The following is a 21003-nucleotide window of genomic DNA, read 5'->3' as shown; positions in this document are numbered from 1 at the left end:
ACGATCCAAGCATTAAAAAACTATACAGCTACTCATAGTCCCTTTCCATGCTTCAATAGTGGACAAAATCAAAATTGCCCACTGCTGAACAACTTTGTCTTTGGAAATGACTGTGACTGTTATGACTTAAAGGGACCTTTTTAAAATGCTTCTGAATCTTCAGAACTTTATATTACTCCATTGATTGGGGGTTATGAGTTCAATTTGTGCAAATGTTAGAATCCGTCATTAAGGAGGAAATTGCGAGGCACCTTGAAGGGAATTGCTTGATAGGGCAGACGCAACACGGTTTCATTAAAGGGAAGTCGTGTCTGACAAATTTACTGGAGTTCTATGAGGATGTGTCTAGGGCAGTGGATAGAGGAGAGCCGGTGGATGTAGTCTTTCTGGATTTTCAGAAGGCGTTTGACAAGGTACCTCACAAGAGGTTATTGCAGAAGGTCAGGGGACATGGAGTTGGGGGTAGGGTGTTAGCGTGGATAGAGGATTGGTTGTCAAATAGGAGGCAGAGAGTGGGGGTCAATGGGTGCTATTCGGATTGGCGGATGGTGACTAGTGGGGTGCCCCAGGGGTCGGTGCTGGGACCTCAGCTATTTACCATTTATATAGATGATCTGGAGGAGGGAACCGAGTGTAGGGTGTCGAAATTTGCTGATGACACCAAGATTGGGGGAAAGGCAAATTGTGCAGAGGGTGTGGAGAGTCTGCAGAAGGATCTAGATAGGCTGGGCGAATGGGCCAGGAAATGGCAAATGGAATTTAATGTTGGCAAGTGCGAGGTGGTCCACTTTGGTAGGAAGAATGGTAGGAAGGATTATTACTTACGTGGCGAAAAACTGCAGCAGGCGACGGTGCAGAGGGACCTCGGGGTCCTTGTGCATGAGTCGCAAAAACCCAGCTTGTAGGTGCAGCAGGTGGTCAGGAAGGCGAATGGGATGCTGGCCTTCATAGCGAGGGGGATTGAATATAAAAGTAGGGAGGTCTTGCTGCAGCTGTATAGGGCATTGGTGAGGCCGCAGCTGGAGTACTGTGTGCAGTTTTGGGCGCCACACCTGCACAAGGATATTTTGGCCTTGGAGGGAGTGCAGAGGAGGTTTACTAGGCTGATACCGGAGTTGAGGGGGTTGAGCTATGAGGAGAGGCTGAATAAACTAGGCTTGTACTCGTTAGAGTTTAGAAGAATGAGGGGAGATCTCATTGAGACGTATAAGATGATGAATGGGATGGATAGGATAGAGGTGGAGAGACTCTTCCCGCTCAAAAAAGACAGTAGGACTAGGGGGCACAGCATCAAGATAAAGGGGAGGCGGTTTAGAACAGAGTTGAGGAGGAACTTCTTCACTCAAAGGGTGGTGAATCTCTGGAATTCTCTGCCCGTTGAAGTGGTGGAGGCTGCCTCGCTAAATATTTTTAAGAAGCGGGTTGATGGGTTCTTGATAAGAGAGGGGATTAAGGGTTATGGGGAGAGGGCGGGAAAGTGGAACTGAGCCACGACAGATCAGCCATGATCTTATTGAATGGCGGGGCAGGCTCGAAGGGCTAGATGGCCTACTCCTGCTCCTATTTCTTATGTTCTTATGATGCAATTCCAAATAAAGTTTGAGGGGCGAGCTTACCAAAACAATTCTAAGTGCCGAATGAGTGTGAAAATGGGAGAGAATTGCACCCATTTTTGGGTGAGTTCTCCAATGGTATCTTATGCCACTTAATGCAATAAAAAGAGGCAAAGTGTGATTCACGCCATTAGGAGGAGTGGACAGAGCCTGTTCTCACTGGGAAGCTGACTGCTCTCCCTTCCCAATCACTGACCTCATGGCTGATCGCCATCCCATTATTCTCTACTGTCTCCCCTTCGCCCCTGCACTTAGGCTGAGTACCTTGGGATTTCCCCTTGCCTGGTGGGCAGTGCCAGGGTCCAAGGCTGGCATTGCCCAGGGGAGCCTCCATGGGCTCCACTCTCACTGGTGATGCCATCATGTTTGATCCCCGTTGCTGGGGATCCTCACTGGTGAAGATCTCCAGCGAGGCCGGACGATTGCGTCCCAGGCTCATTATAATATTTAAATTCTTATTTAAGTATTATTAATCAGCCTTGTGCTCTTCCTGGGTGCAAGGCTGATCACATTGGCTTTACAGTGCCAGTAGCATCGAGGGGCAAGAAACCAGGCGCGAAGACAGTTTTTTTTAACTCCCTTGTGATCTTACCGACTCACCACACTGACAGGCTGGATGAGCTGGTAAGATCACCTCTTTTATCTTTTATAATGGGTGGAACATGGGTTTTTTTTGGTTTGTCTCAAAGGAAATGGAAAATTTTGGGAGTTTTTTCAATTCGGGAGAAGTGAGTTTTTACTGATTTAACAGCCAAATAAAATCTTGGAATTCAGTACTGAAAATCATTAAAAGCTGCCTTTAAAGTTCCTATGCTTCTCTTTTCAGTGTGTTTGTGTGGTTCAAAGCACTGGACAGCAATTACTGTCACATTCTTGGGCACTTTGAGGAGTTTAACTGCCTCAGCCCAGCTGCATTCTGCTTCTGGTGTTTCAAGTTTGAATAATCGTCAGCTATGTTCAAAACTAAACAGTGGAACAAATCAAGCTGTGAATATTAGAATTTTACCTGGACGCACTGGGTCACCTAAGAGTAATAAATATCAGCGAGCTGTGAGGACCAGAGCACTGCTTGGTACCCTTTCTATTTAAATGAATGGAGGAAAATCAGGCAAGTTCCTAAACAGGCATGAGCTCCAAGTCGCCCAGTATTTGTGGTCCCCAGAGTACCTGGTTGCTGACCCAGGTACCTTGTTGAAGTTTGTCCAACTTGTTCACTTGAGTTCACAAATTTCTATTTTCATCTCACTCCAGGGCCGATGAGCAAATTTCAGAAAGATAGGTTTTGGCACAACATTAAAGGTGAATTTCAGAAATAAAGTTGAGGTCCAAAGCAAAGAACCAACTTGCTGAGCAAAAACAAAGCCATATCAATGCAATAAATTGATTGAGGAGTGTAGAGTAATTAATAGAGATCACCATTAGAGTGTGAGGGGGACTGAGGCTGTTTGGTTCATATCGCTCAACCTCACCGCCCCGTGTGTGTGTGTCCACGCTCACTCATGCTCTCCCTTGCGGCTGCTTGCACTCGCGCACACACCCCTGACGTCCACACCCAGCACACACTGTCTCCTGGCACTGAGCCATTCTTTCTCACTCTGTCCCCAGTGCCCACTCACTGCTGCCAGTGTTGCTGCTCCTCAAATTACAAAGCCTTTTCCCCTCCCACGTTTTCTGCTATCAGTGATGAACGTGGGTGAGAACTACCTCCAGGGGGCCACGTTGTGAGGGGCTTCCTGGCTGGATGTTGGACAAGTCTGATCTAATATGTATTTTGTTTCAATGTTGTTTTGCACTTTTTTTTTTGTATAACGTTTGTTAGAAAGCTAACTAGTGTATGTTCGCAAATTTTCTTTTTAGTTAAACTGGGACATAAATTTTAACTGCAGCTAATTTAAAATACTTGGATCTTGTCACTGTGTCAAAGCAAAATCTATTGAGATACAAGACGTGAAAATAGCTGATTTGTCATCCCTTTCTGAATTTAATAATTGTCAATGTCATCAATCTGGTGATTATGTCTCTCAAATCTGTATTTAGTATTTTGGTTTTGGGAAATGGATTGTTTTGTATTCTTACAAGGCTCGGCTCTCAAACATTCCTGCCACAACTTGACAGTCTTTTACTGAGAGCACAGTGTTCAAAATGCAGTCTTGCAAACATAATTCTAGTTTCTGTGGCAACCAGATGATTGTAAACCATTCTGTTTCTTCAAATATGCCATCTATTGTGACAGTAGCCTGTAAGTGGGTATTACCATTGAAAATGATATGGAAAGCATACCACGAGAAAGTAAAGAATGAGTTAGGGAAAGAGTGAAAACAGTGCTTTGAAAAAGGTAAATTGACTAGAGTGGGAATGTAATAAAAGAGAAGGAAATGCAGATTATTTATCTGACATGTGGGTAAAGGATACAAACTTGGACAGTAATGTTAGTTTCTTGAAGGATGTCTGTGGAAGGTATTGCTAGCTTTGATTATGTTAACTCGATGTCAGATCTTGAGGTGGAGTGAAACGCAATCCAACAAATTGAGGGACTGACCATTGTAGTGAAGAGAGTAGGAATACCAGGACACATTATCCTCTAACAAGTTTTCTGAAAGGAGAGTGAGCACCCTGGGAAGGATCCTCAAACAGGTTACAAGTCACCAAACACACAGCTGAATTGTATGGTGAGTGAAGGATAAAACGAGTGATTTTGTTAGGAATGCTGCAGTCATGGAAGGTTTGATAGTTAAAGCATTGGATGCTATACCTGGTGTAGTCCAGACTGAGTCCTGTATTGTGTAAAAGAATATTTTTCAGAGGAAGTACATACTACCAAAAAGAGGTTTTGGGAGATTGTCATCGGCTGTCCCACAATTTGAGGGTGACCTCCATTCAGGGTTCCCAGTTTTCACAGTTAAGGCTTCATGTGATCGAGCAGGTCAATTCCATACTGCAGATCTTTGTACGCATGGGGCAGGACATTCCACACAGTAGTGGCACATAAGTGCCTCACATGGTCTCTCTGCTTCAGAATCAAGGTATTGAGACTCGAAGCTTGGTGCAGTTTAATGGGCTTTTTGGAGCAGACCAATGCATTGATCAGAGTTTGGATATCTAAACAAAAATCGAACTGATATCGTAAATTATGAATTGAATATTTGCTTAGTGAGTGAATCTAAACAATTGGGAGGTTAAATTGTTAATAAGCGAGTAGCTGCTGTGTTTTTCTTTTAAGTAAGACATGTTACTATTGGGAAGATTTCTTCCTCTTTTTGTATTGCCAAGGTTTATTGGTGGTAGTGTTTATTGTATCAGTAAGGTTTATTAAAGTAATGTGGTTCATTAACCAGTAGGAAGGGCCGTGGCAGGGCTGCTCGGTCCTCTTGAGTGCATATCCTGTGCTGCGTAACTTCAGAAGTTCCAGATGATATGAGACTTGAAAGCACTGTGAACTGTGAGGAGGAAAGTGTGGAACTTAAGAATTTAGACAAGTTGTTGGAATGTGCAGGGAACTAGTTCACTGCTAGAAAACATGAAATTACTGTGGTAGAAAACACAGATGATATAAAAGAAAGGATACAGGAGGAAAAGGACTGAGTGTACTTCCACATAAGTCATACCTGCATTGATTGCTGGCAGTTTGGGTGAGTAAAGGAATGTTAATCTCTTTGTAAGAATTTAAATTTGTTTGTGTTTCGAATTTAATCGGAATGTACTGCATAAATTCTAGATTTCCCTGCCTTAAATCAGCTTTCTTCAGCTGAAACTAGCTAATGAAGGAAAATAGTTTAAAGCTGTTTTTCAATATCTAGAGTCATCTAACGCCTTTTTCTCAGATATAATCAGATATTTCAGTGCAACTTTGAACAGAAGAAGTTGGGTGATTAAGGGAGTTGGGTGAGGAGGGGAAGCAGCTATTTTTGCCTTTTGTAACTTTTCCAGCCTGCGGGAATTGCTTCTTGCACTACACATGAGTAGAAGCTAACTACTTGGTGAGTATCTGATAAGTGATTAAGATAAATTCTATTCCTAAAGTTTAAAAAAAATGCAAACCAGTGGTATGGTTGAAAAATAATTATATAAATGTATTTTAATTTAAGTTAATAAAGACACATTAAGGATGTCAGGGCAGATGATGTGTCATGGTGGGGGCCTAGTGGAGCTTCTGAATGCTAGTGTGATCCAGGGCATACATGTTTACAAGTCAATATTTGTGGCGTGAGGATCTTTGGTTCAGTCATTGAGCTGGAGACTGAGCTGCAGACACTGCGATGCACCAGGGAGGGGGAAGGTTACCTGGAAACTTTGTACCAGGAGGCACTGACATTTATTAGAACACAGTCGTCTTATTTGGTAGTATTTAGGGACAGGAAAGTGTGACTGAGTGAGGCAGACAGGGGGACCCAGAAGGCAGGAACAGAAGAGCCTCAGCCTTTGCTTTGTCCAACAATTTGAGGTTCTTCTAGCTTGCTTGGATGAGAGGGGTGTTGGGGAGTGATGGGTGGCTGCAGGGTGGGTGAGCTGACTCACTATGACACTGTGGCACAAGAAACAGTTAAACAAAAAAAGTTTGTCATGCAAGTCGAGGGATTATATAGTGAGGGGAGTTTACACTGTTCCCTGCAGCGAAGAGTGGAAATTCAGTTGGCTATGTTGCTGGTGCCAGGATTCAGGACATCTGCTTCAACCCTGAGCAGAACTTTGTGGGTGGGGGAGAATACAGTTGTTGTGGTCCATGTAGGTACGAATAACATAGACAGAACTCAAAGTTTCTTGCGTAGACAGTATGAGGAGCTAAGCACAAAGTAATAACCTCTGGATTATTATGTGAGCTATGTGCAAAGTGACATTAGGTAAATAATACTGGAGAAATGAAGGTGTGGCTCAAAGATTGGTGTGGGGGAAAATGGGCTCCGGTTCCTGGAGCCCTGGCATTAATATTGGAGAAAGTGGAAACTGCACTATTGGGACGGTCAACACCTGAACTGTAGTGGGGCTGATGTTCTAGCGAGCAATGTAAGTAGAGAAGGTTTTAAACTAAATAGTGGGGGTAAAGGATCAAATCTGGGAAGATGGGGTAAATCAAAGAGCAGAGACGGGGCAAGAAAGAAAGGTATTAATGTAAGAAAGGATAAACTGAACGTGACAGGAATTGATAACAAACATAAGAGTAAAGCAGCCGTCAAGGATAGAGATTACAAAGAAGAAAAGCTATTGGCTGTGTATTTGAATGCACGTGGCATTCAAAACAAAACAGATGCACTGATCATATAATAGGAATAAAGTATGATCTGATAGCTATCATAGAGACATGGCTGGAGGGTGACAGATGGGGCCTGAATATTAATCGGTATGTGACATTTAGGAAGAGCAGGAAGCTAGAAAAGGGTCAAAGTGTGGCTCTGCTAATTTAATGATGGTATTAGCACATCAGAGAGGGAAGATGACCTAGGTGCAGGAAACGAGAATATAGGAGCACTTTAGGTAGAGATGAGAAATGATGAAGGCAAGAAGTGACTTGAGTGGTGTACAGGCCCCCTTATTGTATCTACATGGTAGGACAGATTATAAAAAAGAAGATAATGGGTGTTTGTCAGAAAGATATGGTGATGATTATAGGGGATTTAAATCTACATATAGACCTCAAAAAGCACATGCGCAATAGTAGCATAGATGAGGAATTTATAGAATGTTTTTGGGATAGTTTCTTTGAACAGCATGTACTGGAGCCAACCAGAGAGCCAGCCATATTAGACTTGGTATTGTGTAACAAAATAGGATTAATAATCTCATAGCAGCGAGAGGGAGAGGAGTGGCTCCAAGACTAATACCTTAAATTTCAATCAGGGCAATTTTATAAGAGCTTGAAACAGCTAAAAGAACTGAAATGGTAAATTTAAACTAAGGAATAGGTCAATAGAGAAGCAGTGGCAGACGTTTAAAAGGGTATTTCAGAATACACATAATAAACACATTCCAACAAAGAGAAACTTCAAGGGAGCACCCACCATCTGTGATTAACTAAAGTTAAAGACAGAATCAAGCTTGAAGCATATAATTACACAAAAGCAGGAAATGAGTCAGAAGATCGGGCAGCAAAGAATGACAAAAAGTTTAAGAGGAAAGAATTAGAGTACGAGAGAAAGAAAGCTAGAAATGTAAAGACAGATAGTAAGAGCTGCTGTGAGATAACAATGTTTATTAATCCTGAGAGTCAGGGTATTTAATAATGGAAAAAATGAGATGGCAGATGCATTGAACAGGTATTTAACACTGGTCTTCATGACTGAGGGCACAAGTAACATTCCAGAAATAACTAAATTATTGATCGAAAAGGAGGGACGAATGCCAGAAAATTACAAAGGGGCGTTTTTCTTAGCAAATTGTTGGAGCTACAGACTGACAAGTCCTTGGTTTTGATAGACATCCTAGGGTCTTAAAAGAAGTGGCTAGTGGGATAGTTGATGCAGTGGTTTTAACTTTCCAAAATTCCCTAGATTCAGGAAAGGTTCCACTAGGTTGGAAAATAGGCACATGGCAAAGGTAACATTGATGAAAAAGCAGGAAACTACAGGCAATTAGCTTAATATCTGTAATGGGAAAATGTTAGACACCATTGTTAAAGATGTTATAGCAGGTTCTTTAAAAAAAACCCAAGATAATCAATCAGACTCAGCATGGGTTTTGTGAGATGGAAATCGTGTTTAACCACTTTATTGTGGCTCTTTGAAGGAGGAGAGATGATGGCCTAGTGGTATTATCGCTAGACTATTAATCCAGAAACTCGGCTGATGTTCTGGGGACCCGGGTTCAAATCCTGTCACGGCAGATGGTGAAATTTGAATTCAATAAAAAATATCTGGAATTGAGAATCTACTGATGGCCATGAAGCCATTGTTGATTAACAAAATAAATGGGTTTTTCCGACAATGTCGCCTTAGAAATGGAAATCTTTCGTCCTTCCTGGTTTGGTCTATGTGTGACTCCAGAGCCACAGTAATGGGGTTGACTCTCAACTGCCCTCCAAAGGCAACTAGGGATGGGCAATAAGTGCTGGCCAGCCAGTGGCACCCATGTTCCACGAATGAATAAAAACTGTGGTGGTGGAGGTTCAACTGCAGCATTCAAAAGAGAATTAGACTTTCATCTAAAAAGTAACAAGTCTACAGGGAGAAGGCGGGAGAATGACACTGGGTAAATTGCTCATGCAGACATAATGGGCTGATTGGCCTCCTATGCTGTAACAATTATGTGATTGTGTGAATCTGATTTATTTTTGTTGTGCGCAGACGATTTGTTTTAGTACGGAGTCCTTTACCTTTTTAGCACAGCCATCCACATGAGGTAACTGAAGGGGATTGACTTGTGTATGGCCTGTGTATTGACTTTCAGATTACCATGTGTTAGGGGTAACTGAGAAGTTTATAATGAAAGGGACATAGACAGAACATTAAGCATAGGAGATTTAGGAGGGTGAGCAGACAGAAATTCTTTATACAGATGGTTGCGAGGCTGTGGAACCAATCACCAGAATAAATGAAGCATATGTTTTTAAAGTAGGTTAGGTAATAAATGGAAAGAGGAATAGAAGGATTTGGGAAGAAATCTTGGCATGTGTTTTAGGACTGCAGCTGGAATAGACAATAAATATCAACATGGATCAGTTGAGGCAAAACAGTGTTTTTGTGTTGTAATTTCTACATAAATAATTCACTTAGCTTAGTACAGCACTGATACAGTTGCCCGTTATTACACGGGCTCTGAAAACTCTTTAGAACTGACTGGTTTGTGGACTGCACACAAAATATTCATGAACGTTTTTGATATCTGCACCAGATCACTTAAGGCTTCATCTTCTGGGTTAAACTAGTAAATAGTGTAACTATAATTGGGAATGTGATCCGAGGAATAGCTAGGTTTGTTTCTGTGTTCTGGGAGTGTCCCAACTAGGAAGGATGTGGATGTTATCAACCTCAGCATTGGCATTTAGTTAGTCTTGTTTAAAACAGGTGTTCAAAACTCATCCTTCTTGTTCCAGCCGAGTGGGTTGATTTAAAATTGAAGTTTGTTTTTGTATAAAACTGCATCTTATGAATAGCAAAGACATTCTACAAGAACGTTTGTAGACCTTTCGGCATAATATCTTGGTGCTGTACCTCCGGTAGGAATTGACCGAAGGGGTTAGGAAATAAGCCTCAAAGTAACATACCCCTCTTTTGTTTCTGTTTCTGTTCTTTGGAGTGCATAGGCAATTTAATTGAGTGCACGGCCTCTTTAATGGTAACGTGAAGGAATAAAGTCATGCGCGGTCCGCATAGGAGCGCTTGGGCTGCTATGCAGTTTAAGGGGAACATTGCCTCAAATTAGTTTTACTGGTTTTTTTTTTGTTTAAATTTCCAGGGTGACCTTCTGGGGTGGAGGACCTACCACAAATATAGCCATCAACATAGGGCTGTTGGATGTTTTCTGAATCCTGCACTTTCAGTGTAGTCAGACATTGTATTGGCACAGTACTGGGGAAGATGTGCCTGGCCAGACTAGCTACATACTTCCCTAATAATTGACAATTGTGTGGACCATCTGGACATTATTGTCTGACACCCAGAAAAGAATGGGGCTTTAATAAATAATCAGCTCCCCGGAGAAGAATGGGAAGTTCAGACCTGGCCTTTCTGGACTGGGCTTTCATAGCCATGGCACTCCACTCTTTGCTCAAGGAACCAATAGAATAAGATGGATCTTTACTATCACCATCAGCAGTTTGAATTTGCTTTTCTTTGTTGTCCTGCTAACCCGACTGGCTGTAAACTTCAAGAGGATGGAGGGATTCTTTGGATTGCCCTTTCTTCAGCATGTGAAGGGTTTTCCCTTTAGATTATTCCCATTTAATGATTAGCAGTAAAACTGACTAACTCTTTTCTCCCCTTCCCCCTTTCCATGAGTGCTTTTTAAAAATATTGTTTCTTTCTCAAAATGAATAGGAATAATTTTGAATTTCCAGATGAGCAGAGCTGAGATTATCAGGGGGTGAGGGAGCAGGAAAAGTTTTTGGGGTGGAGTGGAAAGTGTATTTTGGACACTTCTGCAACAGCTCTTGCTGTCAATCACTAGTCTATGCCTGAGATCCTGGGGGGCGTGGGGGTACTAGTTTACTGTTGTAGCTTGGGGAAACTTAATTTGGCCCAACAGTTAGTTTAAACATCCTGGGTAAATATTGTGTGCATGCGTGGATCAGGAACCCGACTGGGTATTAACATGCAACAGCAGCAAATGTCTCCAGATTCACTGCTGTTGCCATTGGAAGATTTTGCTCATGATCTTTACTATGATCTCATCACTAAGAACAAACATGTTGGCCGGTTTATGTAGCCTGTTGGCTGTTACATAAACTTAGACCTAGACATGCATGTACCTAGTATCTATAAATACAGAAATTGCATTTTTGTTTAATCCTTCAGATCCTTTGCCATGGTAAGCAAGGATAACAGATTGTTGGCTTTACCATTCAGCACAAAACTAATGGATTGTTCTGACTGCGATTGTTTATTTCTTTCACTGAAACAAAAACTCTTTTGTCATCGGAGAGTTTCCCAATGCTTTATATCATTAAGACAAGTTAATGTTTAGACTGGAAGTATTGGTGGTAACCTGCAAGGTTGATTTTCTTTTCCCCAACATCTTGTGAACCTACCCACCTTCAGGCAGGCACAACGTGCGCACAATGGTTTTGCTCAAAATTGTTAGGCATCTAATTTTAACATGACTGTGAGTGAGTGCTAATGGCGGCATGCACATCCAGTATTCTCAATCCTTGTTATGAATAGGTGGAGAAAGTGGAGTTGCAGGGCTATGAAAAACTGGGGAGTGACACTAAATTGGATAGTCTTTCAAAAGAACTGGAGCAAGCATGGTAGGCCAAGCTGCCTCCTGAGTGATTTATACCTTACATTCATAAAGTAAGAAGTCTCACAACACCCGGTTAAAGTCCAACAAGTTTATTTGGTAGCGTGAGCTTTCAGAGAGCTGCTCCTTCATCAGGTGAGTGGAGAGTTGGGTTCACAAACGGCATATATAGACACAGACTCAATTACAAGATAATGGTTGGAATGCGAGTCTTTACAAGTGTAGACAGTGCGAGTGAAGAGAGGGTTAAGCACTGGTTAAAGAGGTGTGAAATGTCTCAAGCGAGACCATGCAGACACTGACAATGAATGAACAGACACTGCGTGACAATCACCAGGCAGGAGTGTTCCTTTTCTGTTGGGGAACACTTCAGCAGTCAAGGGTATTCAGCCTCCCATCTTTGGGTAAGTGTTCTCCAAGGCAGCCTTCAAGACACACAAGGCACAATTGCCAAACGAAAACGATAGCCAAGTTCTGCGCACGTGAAGATGACCTCAACTGTGATGTTAGGTTCATGTCACGCCTGTAACCATTTGGCCTGGGCTTGCGAAAACTTACTAATTGTCATGGCTTGAGACGTTTCACATCCCTTTAACCTGTGCTTAACTCTCCCTTCACACGCATTGTCTGCAGCTGTAAAGACTTGATTACCTGATAAGACTCGTATTCCAACCATTAACTTCTAACTGAGTCTATGTCTATATATGCTCTGCTTTGTGATCCCAACTCCCACTCGCCTGATGAAGGAGCAGTGCTCCGACAGTTGTGTTATCAGATAAACCTGTTAGACTTTAACCTGGTGTTGTGAGACTTCTTACTGTGCCTACCCAAGTTCAACGTCGGCATCTCCACATTATGAATGTAAAGTAAGTACAGACTCTTTGAAGTGGATGTCTGTAATAACTTGGGAGGAATATTCCAAAGAGCGTACTGTTTGAATGTTAAAAGTTTGGGTGACATTGAACATGCCATTTTCACCTATCTTTTTACATCTCATTGCAAGTGCCAGTTTGTGGACCCATAGGAAAATGCACTGTCTAGGCTTCTTGGAAAAGCCTAGAGGATGAACCCACAGATTAAGATGCATAATTTACTTGTTTCATCTGTCATTCCAGCAGTGATTACACTTCAGAGTACTTTATTGGGTTGTAAAATGTTTGGAGACGTCAAGTGCTCGTAGGAAGTACAAAGAGATGCAAGTTTTTTTTAAAAAAGAACTACTGCTCTTCATTCCTCATTTTAGGCAGAGAAAATTAGGGAAGCAGGTGGCATCGCAGTAAGGCCATCGTTCTAGTAATCCAGAGACCAGGCTATGCACCAGCAGACATTGATTCAAATCTCCAGGGCTGCTGGTGGAATTTAAATTCAGTTATTAAATCTGGAATTAAAAGCTGGCCTTGGTAATAGTGATCAGCACTGTGGCACAGTGGGTTAGCATTGCTGCCTCTGTGCCAGGAACTTGAGCTTAATTCTGGCCTGGGTGACTCTGTTTGGAGTTTGTATGTTCTCCCCTTAGGTTTTGTCCAGATGCTCCGGTTTCCTCCACATACCAAATTTATGCAGGTTGGGTGCATTGTCCATGCTAAATTGTCCCTTAGTGTCAGGGGGATTAGCTAGGGTAAATATATGGGGTTATAAGGATATGGCTTGGGTGAGATTGTTGTGGGTGCAGGCTCACTGGGCTGAATGGGCTCCTGTACTGTAGGGATTCATTGATTCAATGAAACTATCATCGATTGTTGTAAAAACACCGCTGGTTCACTCATGTCCTTTTAGGGAAGGAAATCTACTATCCTTGTCTAGTCTGGCCTATATGTAATCTCAGACCAACAACAATGTGGCTGACTCTTAAATACCCTCTCAAATAACATAGCAAGCCATTCATTTCAAGGGTCAGTAGGAAGTGTCAACCAATGGATGTCCACATTCCAAAAATGAATAAAGCAAATGAATTGAAACTCCATATGTTTTGAGGAAGTCGTACTTTAGCTGTTATTGAGAACTGTACCACGTAAGTACAGCAACTTGTATTTATATAGTTTCTTCAACATGAACTATCCCAAGGCACTTGCGAGTGGCTGTGATTAGATGAGAATGGGATCCAGTGAGTGCAGTTCCACCCAGCAGAATGGAGATACTTTGGAGGAAGGCAATGTGGTCAACCATGTCAAAGATTGCTGATGGTTTGTGAAGGGACAGTTTATCTTTGTGATGTAGCATGGGTGGAAGACTGATGGGAGGGAACTGCCCAGAGTTCTGGGAAACATGAGCACCGATTTTTGGAGAGAAAAGGGATGTTAGCACAGCATTTGCAAAATCAGTGGGGTCCAGTGTTGGTGTATGAAATATTTCTCACCATGTTCCATCACAGCTGTGCCTGTGATACTGAAGATCCTCATTGACATCAACTCATGATTTTTCTAGACAGTCTCACTGGATATCAATGTTTGGCCACATGCACATAGTATGGCCCCTATTGGGGAACTTAGATGCCTCAATACCGCGAACTGCAGTATTCTCAATATTGGCCAGTACAGGGTCTTAGATCTCATTTACCCTTCACAGCCATGTATGCTATTTAATTTTTATACCAAGCACTAAAGTATTAGTAGTCTCTACTTCCCCTTCCTCTGCAGCACAGGCGAGGTAGAGATCTATTTACTTATTTTCCTGTTGTGCTATGTTGTTTTTCTCTCCTTGTTATTACCATTGTATTAAAAACATTGAAGGTTAATCAACCTTTTTTTTTCCGGGATTTCGTACAGTCTGTGGAGTATTTAAAGACCATTAGGGGCTAGTGTGTGATTCCAATACTAAGCAGAAAACTGGATCTGCATTTCCTTAACTTGTGCTTTCTGCAAGAGACATTGAACATTCCAGCTCACTGAATCATATTGAGCTGCTTCATGTCATGTTAAAAATGTCTAATGTGTCTGTCTCCTGAATGTTTTATTTTCACCTTTTTATTATAGCTGACCTGACAGTGGAAAGTAAAGAAAATCAATGGATGGGTGTATCAGTGGAAAGTCAGGGGCCAGGAGGAAAGGTCATGGTAGGTTTTGAATTCTTTCTATGTGGTAATCCCTTTTTTTTAAACTCTATAGGCCTGGATCTTCAGACTAGAGGTGGCAAGATTGAATCCACCACTGACAAATTTAATCTGCTTTCTTACCACTTATCACTGGAGCCTTTGCACCTTCCATTGCCAGCTGTAGCAGGGGAATATTAAGGAGCAGAGTTAGAGGCCAAGTAGCAAGTATAATTATAATGAAACCACACCCCTCCACTGTCATGAACTGAAGGCATGCCCCTTAAGATTTGTCTGACTTGGACATTGAACTACACTTCTCTTAATGAAATTGTTACACTCAACACTTCCGTCTGATGCCTACACACCTGACTCCTATCTTAATCTATGCACAAATCAAAGTCGGTGTAGGGCAAACATCCCAAGTCTCTGTTGGTTCTGGTCTTCTGATCCCATTGTCCATAGGGAAATATACAACAATCCATGCAGAGTAAATTTAAACTTCCTTCACAAGTATCATGCATGGGCATGCATCAAAACATATTCAAAATCTTGAAGTACACCAGCACCTCGTGTCAGAAGATTTGGACAAAATTATCTGGTGATCTTTACTGACTATCTTTGACACAGGCTCTAATGATTGATTTAAGAAGATACACGTCCAGTGTCGCTATCATAGAATCCCTACAGAGCAGAAGGAGGTCATTCAGCCCATCAACTCCGCACCAACAACAATCTCACATAGGCTCTATCTTTGTAAACCAACATAATTCACCTGACACTAATGGGGAAATCCCAGTCAGACCTGTTAACTGTAAGCCCAAGTACTTACCCCACTAATCCCCTAACCTACACATCTTGGGACATGAGGGGGCAATTTAGTATGGCCTTTCCACCTAACCTGCACAGCTTTAGAGTGTAGTAGGAAACCGGAGCACCTGGAGGAAACTCGTGCAGACGGAGGTAGGCTATTTAATAGTTTCCGCTTCCTCTGTGCACCATCCTAGATCCTCTATAGGTTTTGTTATTGACATTTTTAATAAATTATCACTTTTTTTCCTTCTAATTCAATAAAATTGCAAGTATGACACTGGTGAAAATAAGGTGAAAGTGTACATATTGATTCCTTCTGTTGGATTAGAATGCAAAAAGGCTCCATGTTTTTCTGCTGATCTGTGCTGACTTAATCATTACATAATATGAAGTAAATTGGATTAGCTATAGGGGAAATTAAATTGGAGTTTCACTGATGATATTATCCTTGACCCCTGTGGGGAAAGTGCACGTGTGAATATTCCGCAAGGGCAGGATTAAGCTGAGCCCTGATGTCTCCTGTAAAATTATCTTTTTTTCCCTGTTTCATGCTTGTGAAAAATTTCAATTCTGCTGATGTCGTATAATTGCATTAGAACAGGAAACATCTTTCAATAAATGGAATGGTGGGCTAACTAGAAAAATCAATGGAAGATAGCTGTGATTAGGAGCATAAAATATTTTGTAATTCCAGGTGTGCGCACATCGATATGAGCAAAGGCGACATGTGAATAAAACTGAGGAGTCCCGTGATGTGACTGGGCAGTGTTATATTTTGAGCGAAGACCTCGTTTTTCGGGATTCTGAAACTGATACAAATGTGAAACTTTGTGCTGGCCGACCTCCAGGTCATGAGAAATTTGGTATTTGTCAGCAAGGTGTAGCTAGCGCTTTCACCAGGGGCGGTGATTATTCTGTGTACGGGGCTCCAGGTGCCTACAACTGGAAAGGTAACTTGTTAAATATTTTAAGTTTTCTTCCACCATATTTTAAAGTGATAATGTATATGGAGAATTAGTTGGGGAGGGTTGGGGGATTGTCCCATTTGTGTGCATGAAACCTGCCTTGCTGGTAAGGTTCAAGTGTTTCATGTCTCAAAAGGTGAATCCAAAGGGAAATTCTGAGGCTCGTGGTACCATGCCAGCCATTCATCTGTTAGCTAATATTTTTATATTATGATTAACAAAAGAGCCAGAGGGAACATGAGTGTTTAGAAACTGGGATGTGCAGTCGTAAAATGCAGCAGAGGCAGATTCAGTCGCAGCTTTTAAAAGGGTTATTATCTGAAGAGGAAACGTTGGCAGGGCTGTGGGGAAGAGGCAGAGGAGTGCGACTGGATGAGTTTCTCTTACTAAGAGTCAGCTTGGCCTGGGCAGACCAAAAAGCCTGCCTCTGTATTCGAATTCCCTAACCTTCGTGCAGATGAACTACTACTCCCCTCCTGACCTGCCTCCCATTTTTCGAGGGTCAGTGGAGGTATTTGGCCGCTCACTTGCGCTTGGACCTATTGAGGCTATTAAGTAGCCAATTAACGGCCACTGGAACGCATCGTCCTGCCCTGTCACTTTTTAATCACAGGAGGGCTTGGCTAGTGCCAAGCAGTAACCTGGCAGCACATTTTCTCCCAAGGTCATGCCTGAGAGTCAAGCCCCAGCAATACGCCAGACATACCTTTCTGGATAAAGGATTAATGATGACACTCGTACAGCAGAGCCATGTTTAAGTGCTGGTTGCTGTGGACTGATCTCAAATAGCTCCAGGAAGCTCTGTCATCTGAAAAATCCTCTCCGTGATGTTGTATCACGATCAATTGAGAGTTTCGGACTATCATTTTCGGGCAATTAGACTACCTGCACAGATTTTATTAAATACATAGCCAGGAGGAGGTTTTCTCTTCCTCTGAGCTTCACATTTGGGTGGCTGAATGTGAAAAACTTTCCTCAAGGTCTAGTTTTAGAGTGCAGCTAATAGAGGCACTGGCAAACCAATCTTGATGAGGGCCCTTGAATGGGTGTTTAATACTTTATGTAAATTAGGGACAGAACATCTTCCGATTATGGGCTCCAGAAACCAAATTTATTCCTCATCTTAGACCAGTGTACTTGCTGCTAAAAGTTGCTGGATACTAATGTGCAGAGATAAAACTTCCAACAGCATTTTCAAAGCAGATGGAAAATATAGATCTTGCCCATTTATCAATCAATACTAACATCTAGAAGCAAAAAATTGGTGAGCTACAATCATGCAAGCGTTGGAATATGCAATGTAATTATATTGTAAAATGCTTGTATTGATGATTTATTTTCAAGATGTACAAATCATTTTACAGATAATCATGCCCAATATAATAACTGTAATTAAAGTAGAAGTTCTTGTTCTAATTTATTTGATCTTACACAAGTCCATTGTGAGTTAACCTGCTGCCAGTGCTGCTGGCACAGATGCTCATGCTGACTTTAACACTTTATTCCCTCAGGAATTGTACATGTAGAATCCAGAAATATTGAGGAGATTAACTTTGATGATGGACCCTATGAAGTTGGTGATGAAACTATTAGGAACGAAAAGCTGATACCTGTTCCTGCTAACAGTTATTTAGGTAGGTATAATAACATTTAAAAGAGAAAGGAAAAATATTTTAAAGTGTCTGATGAGAGGGCAGATGATATTTTATGTATCTGTTATTTATGTCAGAAGTGTTTCTGTAGGCTACCATCAGTCTTTCCCTGAGTGACCTTATAAGATGCGGATTTCATTCTTTGCTTAGATTCTAAATTTGTGGTAAAAGAGCAAATTCATGGCAGACTGAACATATTCGTGCACTGAAGTGATGGGAATGATATTGTCTAAGTGATGGAGATGGGCATATATCTCTGTGTGCCAGGATTAATGATGACACTCATACAGCAGAGCCATGTTTGGCAAGTGCTGGTTGCTGTGGACTGCTCTCTGTCTGGCATTTGCTCAGTATATGTTCTAAAGGATGGGGAGGTGGAGGTGGGGGGCCTAAGTTGAGTGGACGTTATCTCACCTGAGGGGAAAAAAGCTGCCTCTTCCCCGTCACACATTTCTGTATGATGGGTGACACATCTCCAGAATAGAGGGCAACCTGGCACTCAGGTACTTCCAGCAAGGGGTTAAAAAAACAAGCCCAGTACACTTTTAACACCGACAAAGCACACATCTATAAACCTGCTCTCACTGGCAGCCCTGATGGCATAACTTCTCAAAATTCCTTTTTAGTTGACCAACTAGTAGGCCCAGTTCCAGTCTGACTCTGATGGCAATACTTAGCTTGCTCACACATTGCTCCAGCAAGAGCAGTTGTAGTTGGATTCTCCTCTTGGTACAGAACAGAAATCCGGTTTATTATCAGCTTGTTCCCCTCACATGAGTTCTTTGTTCTGAATTGCCTGCCACAAGACAGGTTGGATCATGGCACAGCTACCAACAGCTTTCTATTTACTCTTTGCTCAAACTTTCGTCGCCATAGCAACCTCAGGTCACATGGACATTTCTTGGAAAGTTTTGCGAGGAAATCAAATACTCACTCTCTCAAAATACTCCACAGATTCACCTTGGCCTTAAAGGGGACATTGTACAACAAAAAGGACAGGCTTTCCCCAAAGTTAAAAAGGTCATCACCATAGTTCTCTCACTTTTTAAGTCTCACACTATTGAAAGAAGAAGGATATTTCCATGGCTGGGAGCAACTAGCTCTTGAAGTCAGCAACAAGCCCTTTAGCACCTGCCACACCAATTCCTGCAGATAATTGAAGCATGAAATATCAGAACATGTGCAATTGTAAAACAGCCAGACAGAATTGTTACACTCATCAGAGATCATTAACTTTTTACAAGAGACGAATTTCCCAGACAGACCAATGAAAACAGCCAAAGGCTAAATTGTGTTTATAAGACGCTTACTGTTACAAACTATATACAAAATAACCAAAATACAGCCAACAAGCAAATGGTACGTCATTTCTTTTTAAAATTTAACTTGAAGGCAGTCCAAAAGCTTCTCTCAGCTTTCCGGCTGAGCTCAGTCACTCCTCGTCATGCTGAGGTGAATTTTCCAGCGTCCACCACCGATCACTGAACTCCTGCTGAGAATGGCTATCGCCAGCAAGGCAATCTGGATAAATTCCCCCCTATCAGGCTGTGACAAACTTAACAATCTACATTTCCAGAAAGTCTTGTGTCCAACCTTTTTAAGAAGTTTGGTCAACTCTGGTAAAAACATTTTCCCCATAAAGTAATTTATTTCTTCTCCCCAATGTTTCCCACTGTTTTGGGGGGTTATCCAGTTCCTTTCTGCCAGCTTTCAAGCAGCAGCTTTTCCCTTTTTTTTAGAAAAAACCATCAGTGGACATCTCAAGTCAGTGTCTATTTCACTTCCACTTCTGTTCTCAATTCTCATCCCATGGCAATTGGAAGGCATTTCTCCAAATTGAGGTGTTAACCAGGAATTCCCCATCCCTTTCAGAGCTACTTATTTTACTTTGCGCTTAAAGGGTAGTTTAAAACATAATCGCCTCTCAAAGTTCAGCGTTTGTGATGCAAATAACCTGAAAGTAATTGGTGACCTCTTTTACATAACACTGAACAGGCATAGAAACCTTACAGTCCAGAAGGAGGCCATTTGGCCTATCAAGTCTGTACCAATAACAATCCCACCTAGGCCCTATCTTCGTAACCGCATGTATTTACCCCTAGTCCCTCTGACCAATGCACCCTGGAACACTAAGGGGAAATTTAGCGTGGCCGATGCACCTAACCTGCACATCTTTGGACTGTGTGGGAGGAAACTTGCACACCCGGAGGAAACCCAGAGAACATGCAAACTCCACACAGTTAGTGACTCAAGTTGTTAATTGAACCCAGGTCCCTGGAGCTGTGAGGCAACAGTGCTAACCACTGTGCCACCATGCCTCCTTCCTGCTACTTAATGAGATTTTTTTTAAAAATTGGTTGAAAGGTTGAGCTGAAAAATTGCAGAGCTGGCGTCAGAATTGCTGTTTGTTCTGCCTACACTGCATATCACTGGTAGATTGTCACTGCATGGGCAGCCCATGCCTGTAAGAAGATGGTGTCTGACTCACTTGGCATCCAATTTTTTGGGCACTAAGTCCAATTTCTTTATCAGCATGTCCACTCAACTCCCATTGGGAATCAGATACTAAGCTCTGAAACTTCTCTCTATTGGTTCAATGGGAGATCTGTTGCAGATCCTTGTTTTCTGTGATGTCTTTATTTATCTGTTTGTCCATGGCAATTTGCTGATTAGGATATTCTGTCTGATCCAGTTGTTTTGTGTTAGGCTTCTCTCTAGACTCAGGCAAAGGAATCACATCGAAAGACTCACTGACCTTTGTATCTGGCGCACCAAGAGCGAACCATGCTGGAGCTGTTGTTTTCCTAAAGACTGAGAAATTGACACGAAACCTAACGACTGAACATGTCCTGGAAGGGGAAGGGCTGGCATCATCTTTTGGATATGCTGTTGCTGTGGTGGATCTTAATAAAGACAGGTGAGGGAGGCATGAACTCATTTGGGATGTAAAAGAGTAAAAGTAATATCTAGTTACTCTGCACGCTGCATAACTCTAAATGTTCAGACATTATTTCTGCACTTGAGTCAATTTTCCCCCAGTTTTT

The 21003-nt window shown here is 42.0% G+C and overlaps 1 protein-coding gene across 3 annotated transcripts in view; it reads left to right on the top strand.

Annotated features, from left to right (window-relative positions):
* The window catches only part of LOC145350097 (integrin alpha-6-like), an 86603-nt gene that overhangs the window by 21635 nt on the left and 43965 nt on the right, over positions 1 to 21003 (top strand). For all 3 annotated transcript variants that reach the window (XM_080198995.1, XM_080198997.1, XM_080198996.1), the window contains exons 3-6: positions 14474 to 14553; positions 16037 to 16292; positions 17819 to 17941; positions 20666 to 20876. In XM_080198995.1, the coding sequence (XP_080055121.1) occupies positions 14474 to 14553; positions 16037 to 16292; positions 17819 to 17941; positions 20666 to 20876 (670 nt within the window). The remainder of the gene's footprint in view (positions 1 to 14473; positions 14554 to 16036; positions 16293 to 17818; positions 17942 to 20665; positions 20877 to 21003) is intronic.

Source organism: Carcharhinus amblyrhynchos, chromosome 11 (assembly GCF_965287045.1).
Source record: "Carcharhinus amblyrhynchos chromosome 11, sCarAmb.v2.hapA, whole genome shotgun sequence".
In the NCBI taxonomy this organism is placed as follows: Eukaryota; Metazoa; Chordata; class Chondrichthyes; order Carcharhiniformes; family Carcharhinidae; genus Carcharhinus; species Carcharhinus amblyrhynchos.
The sequence above is the reverse complement of the archived record's forward strand: the minus strand, read 5'-3'. Positions and strand labels throughout refer to the sequence as shown.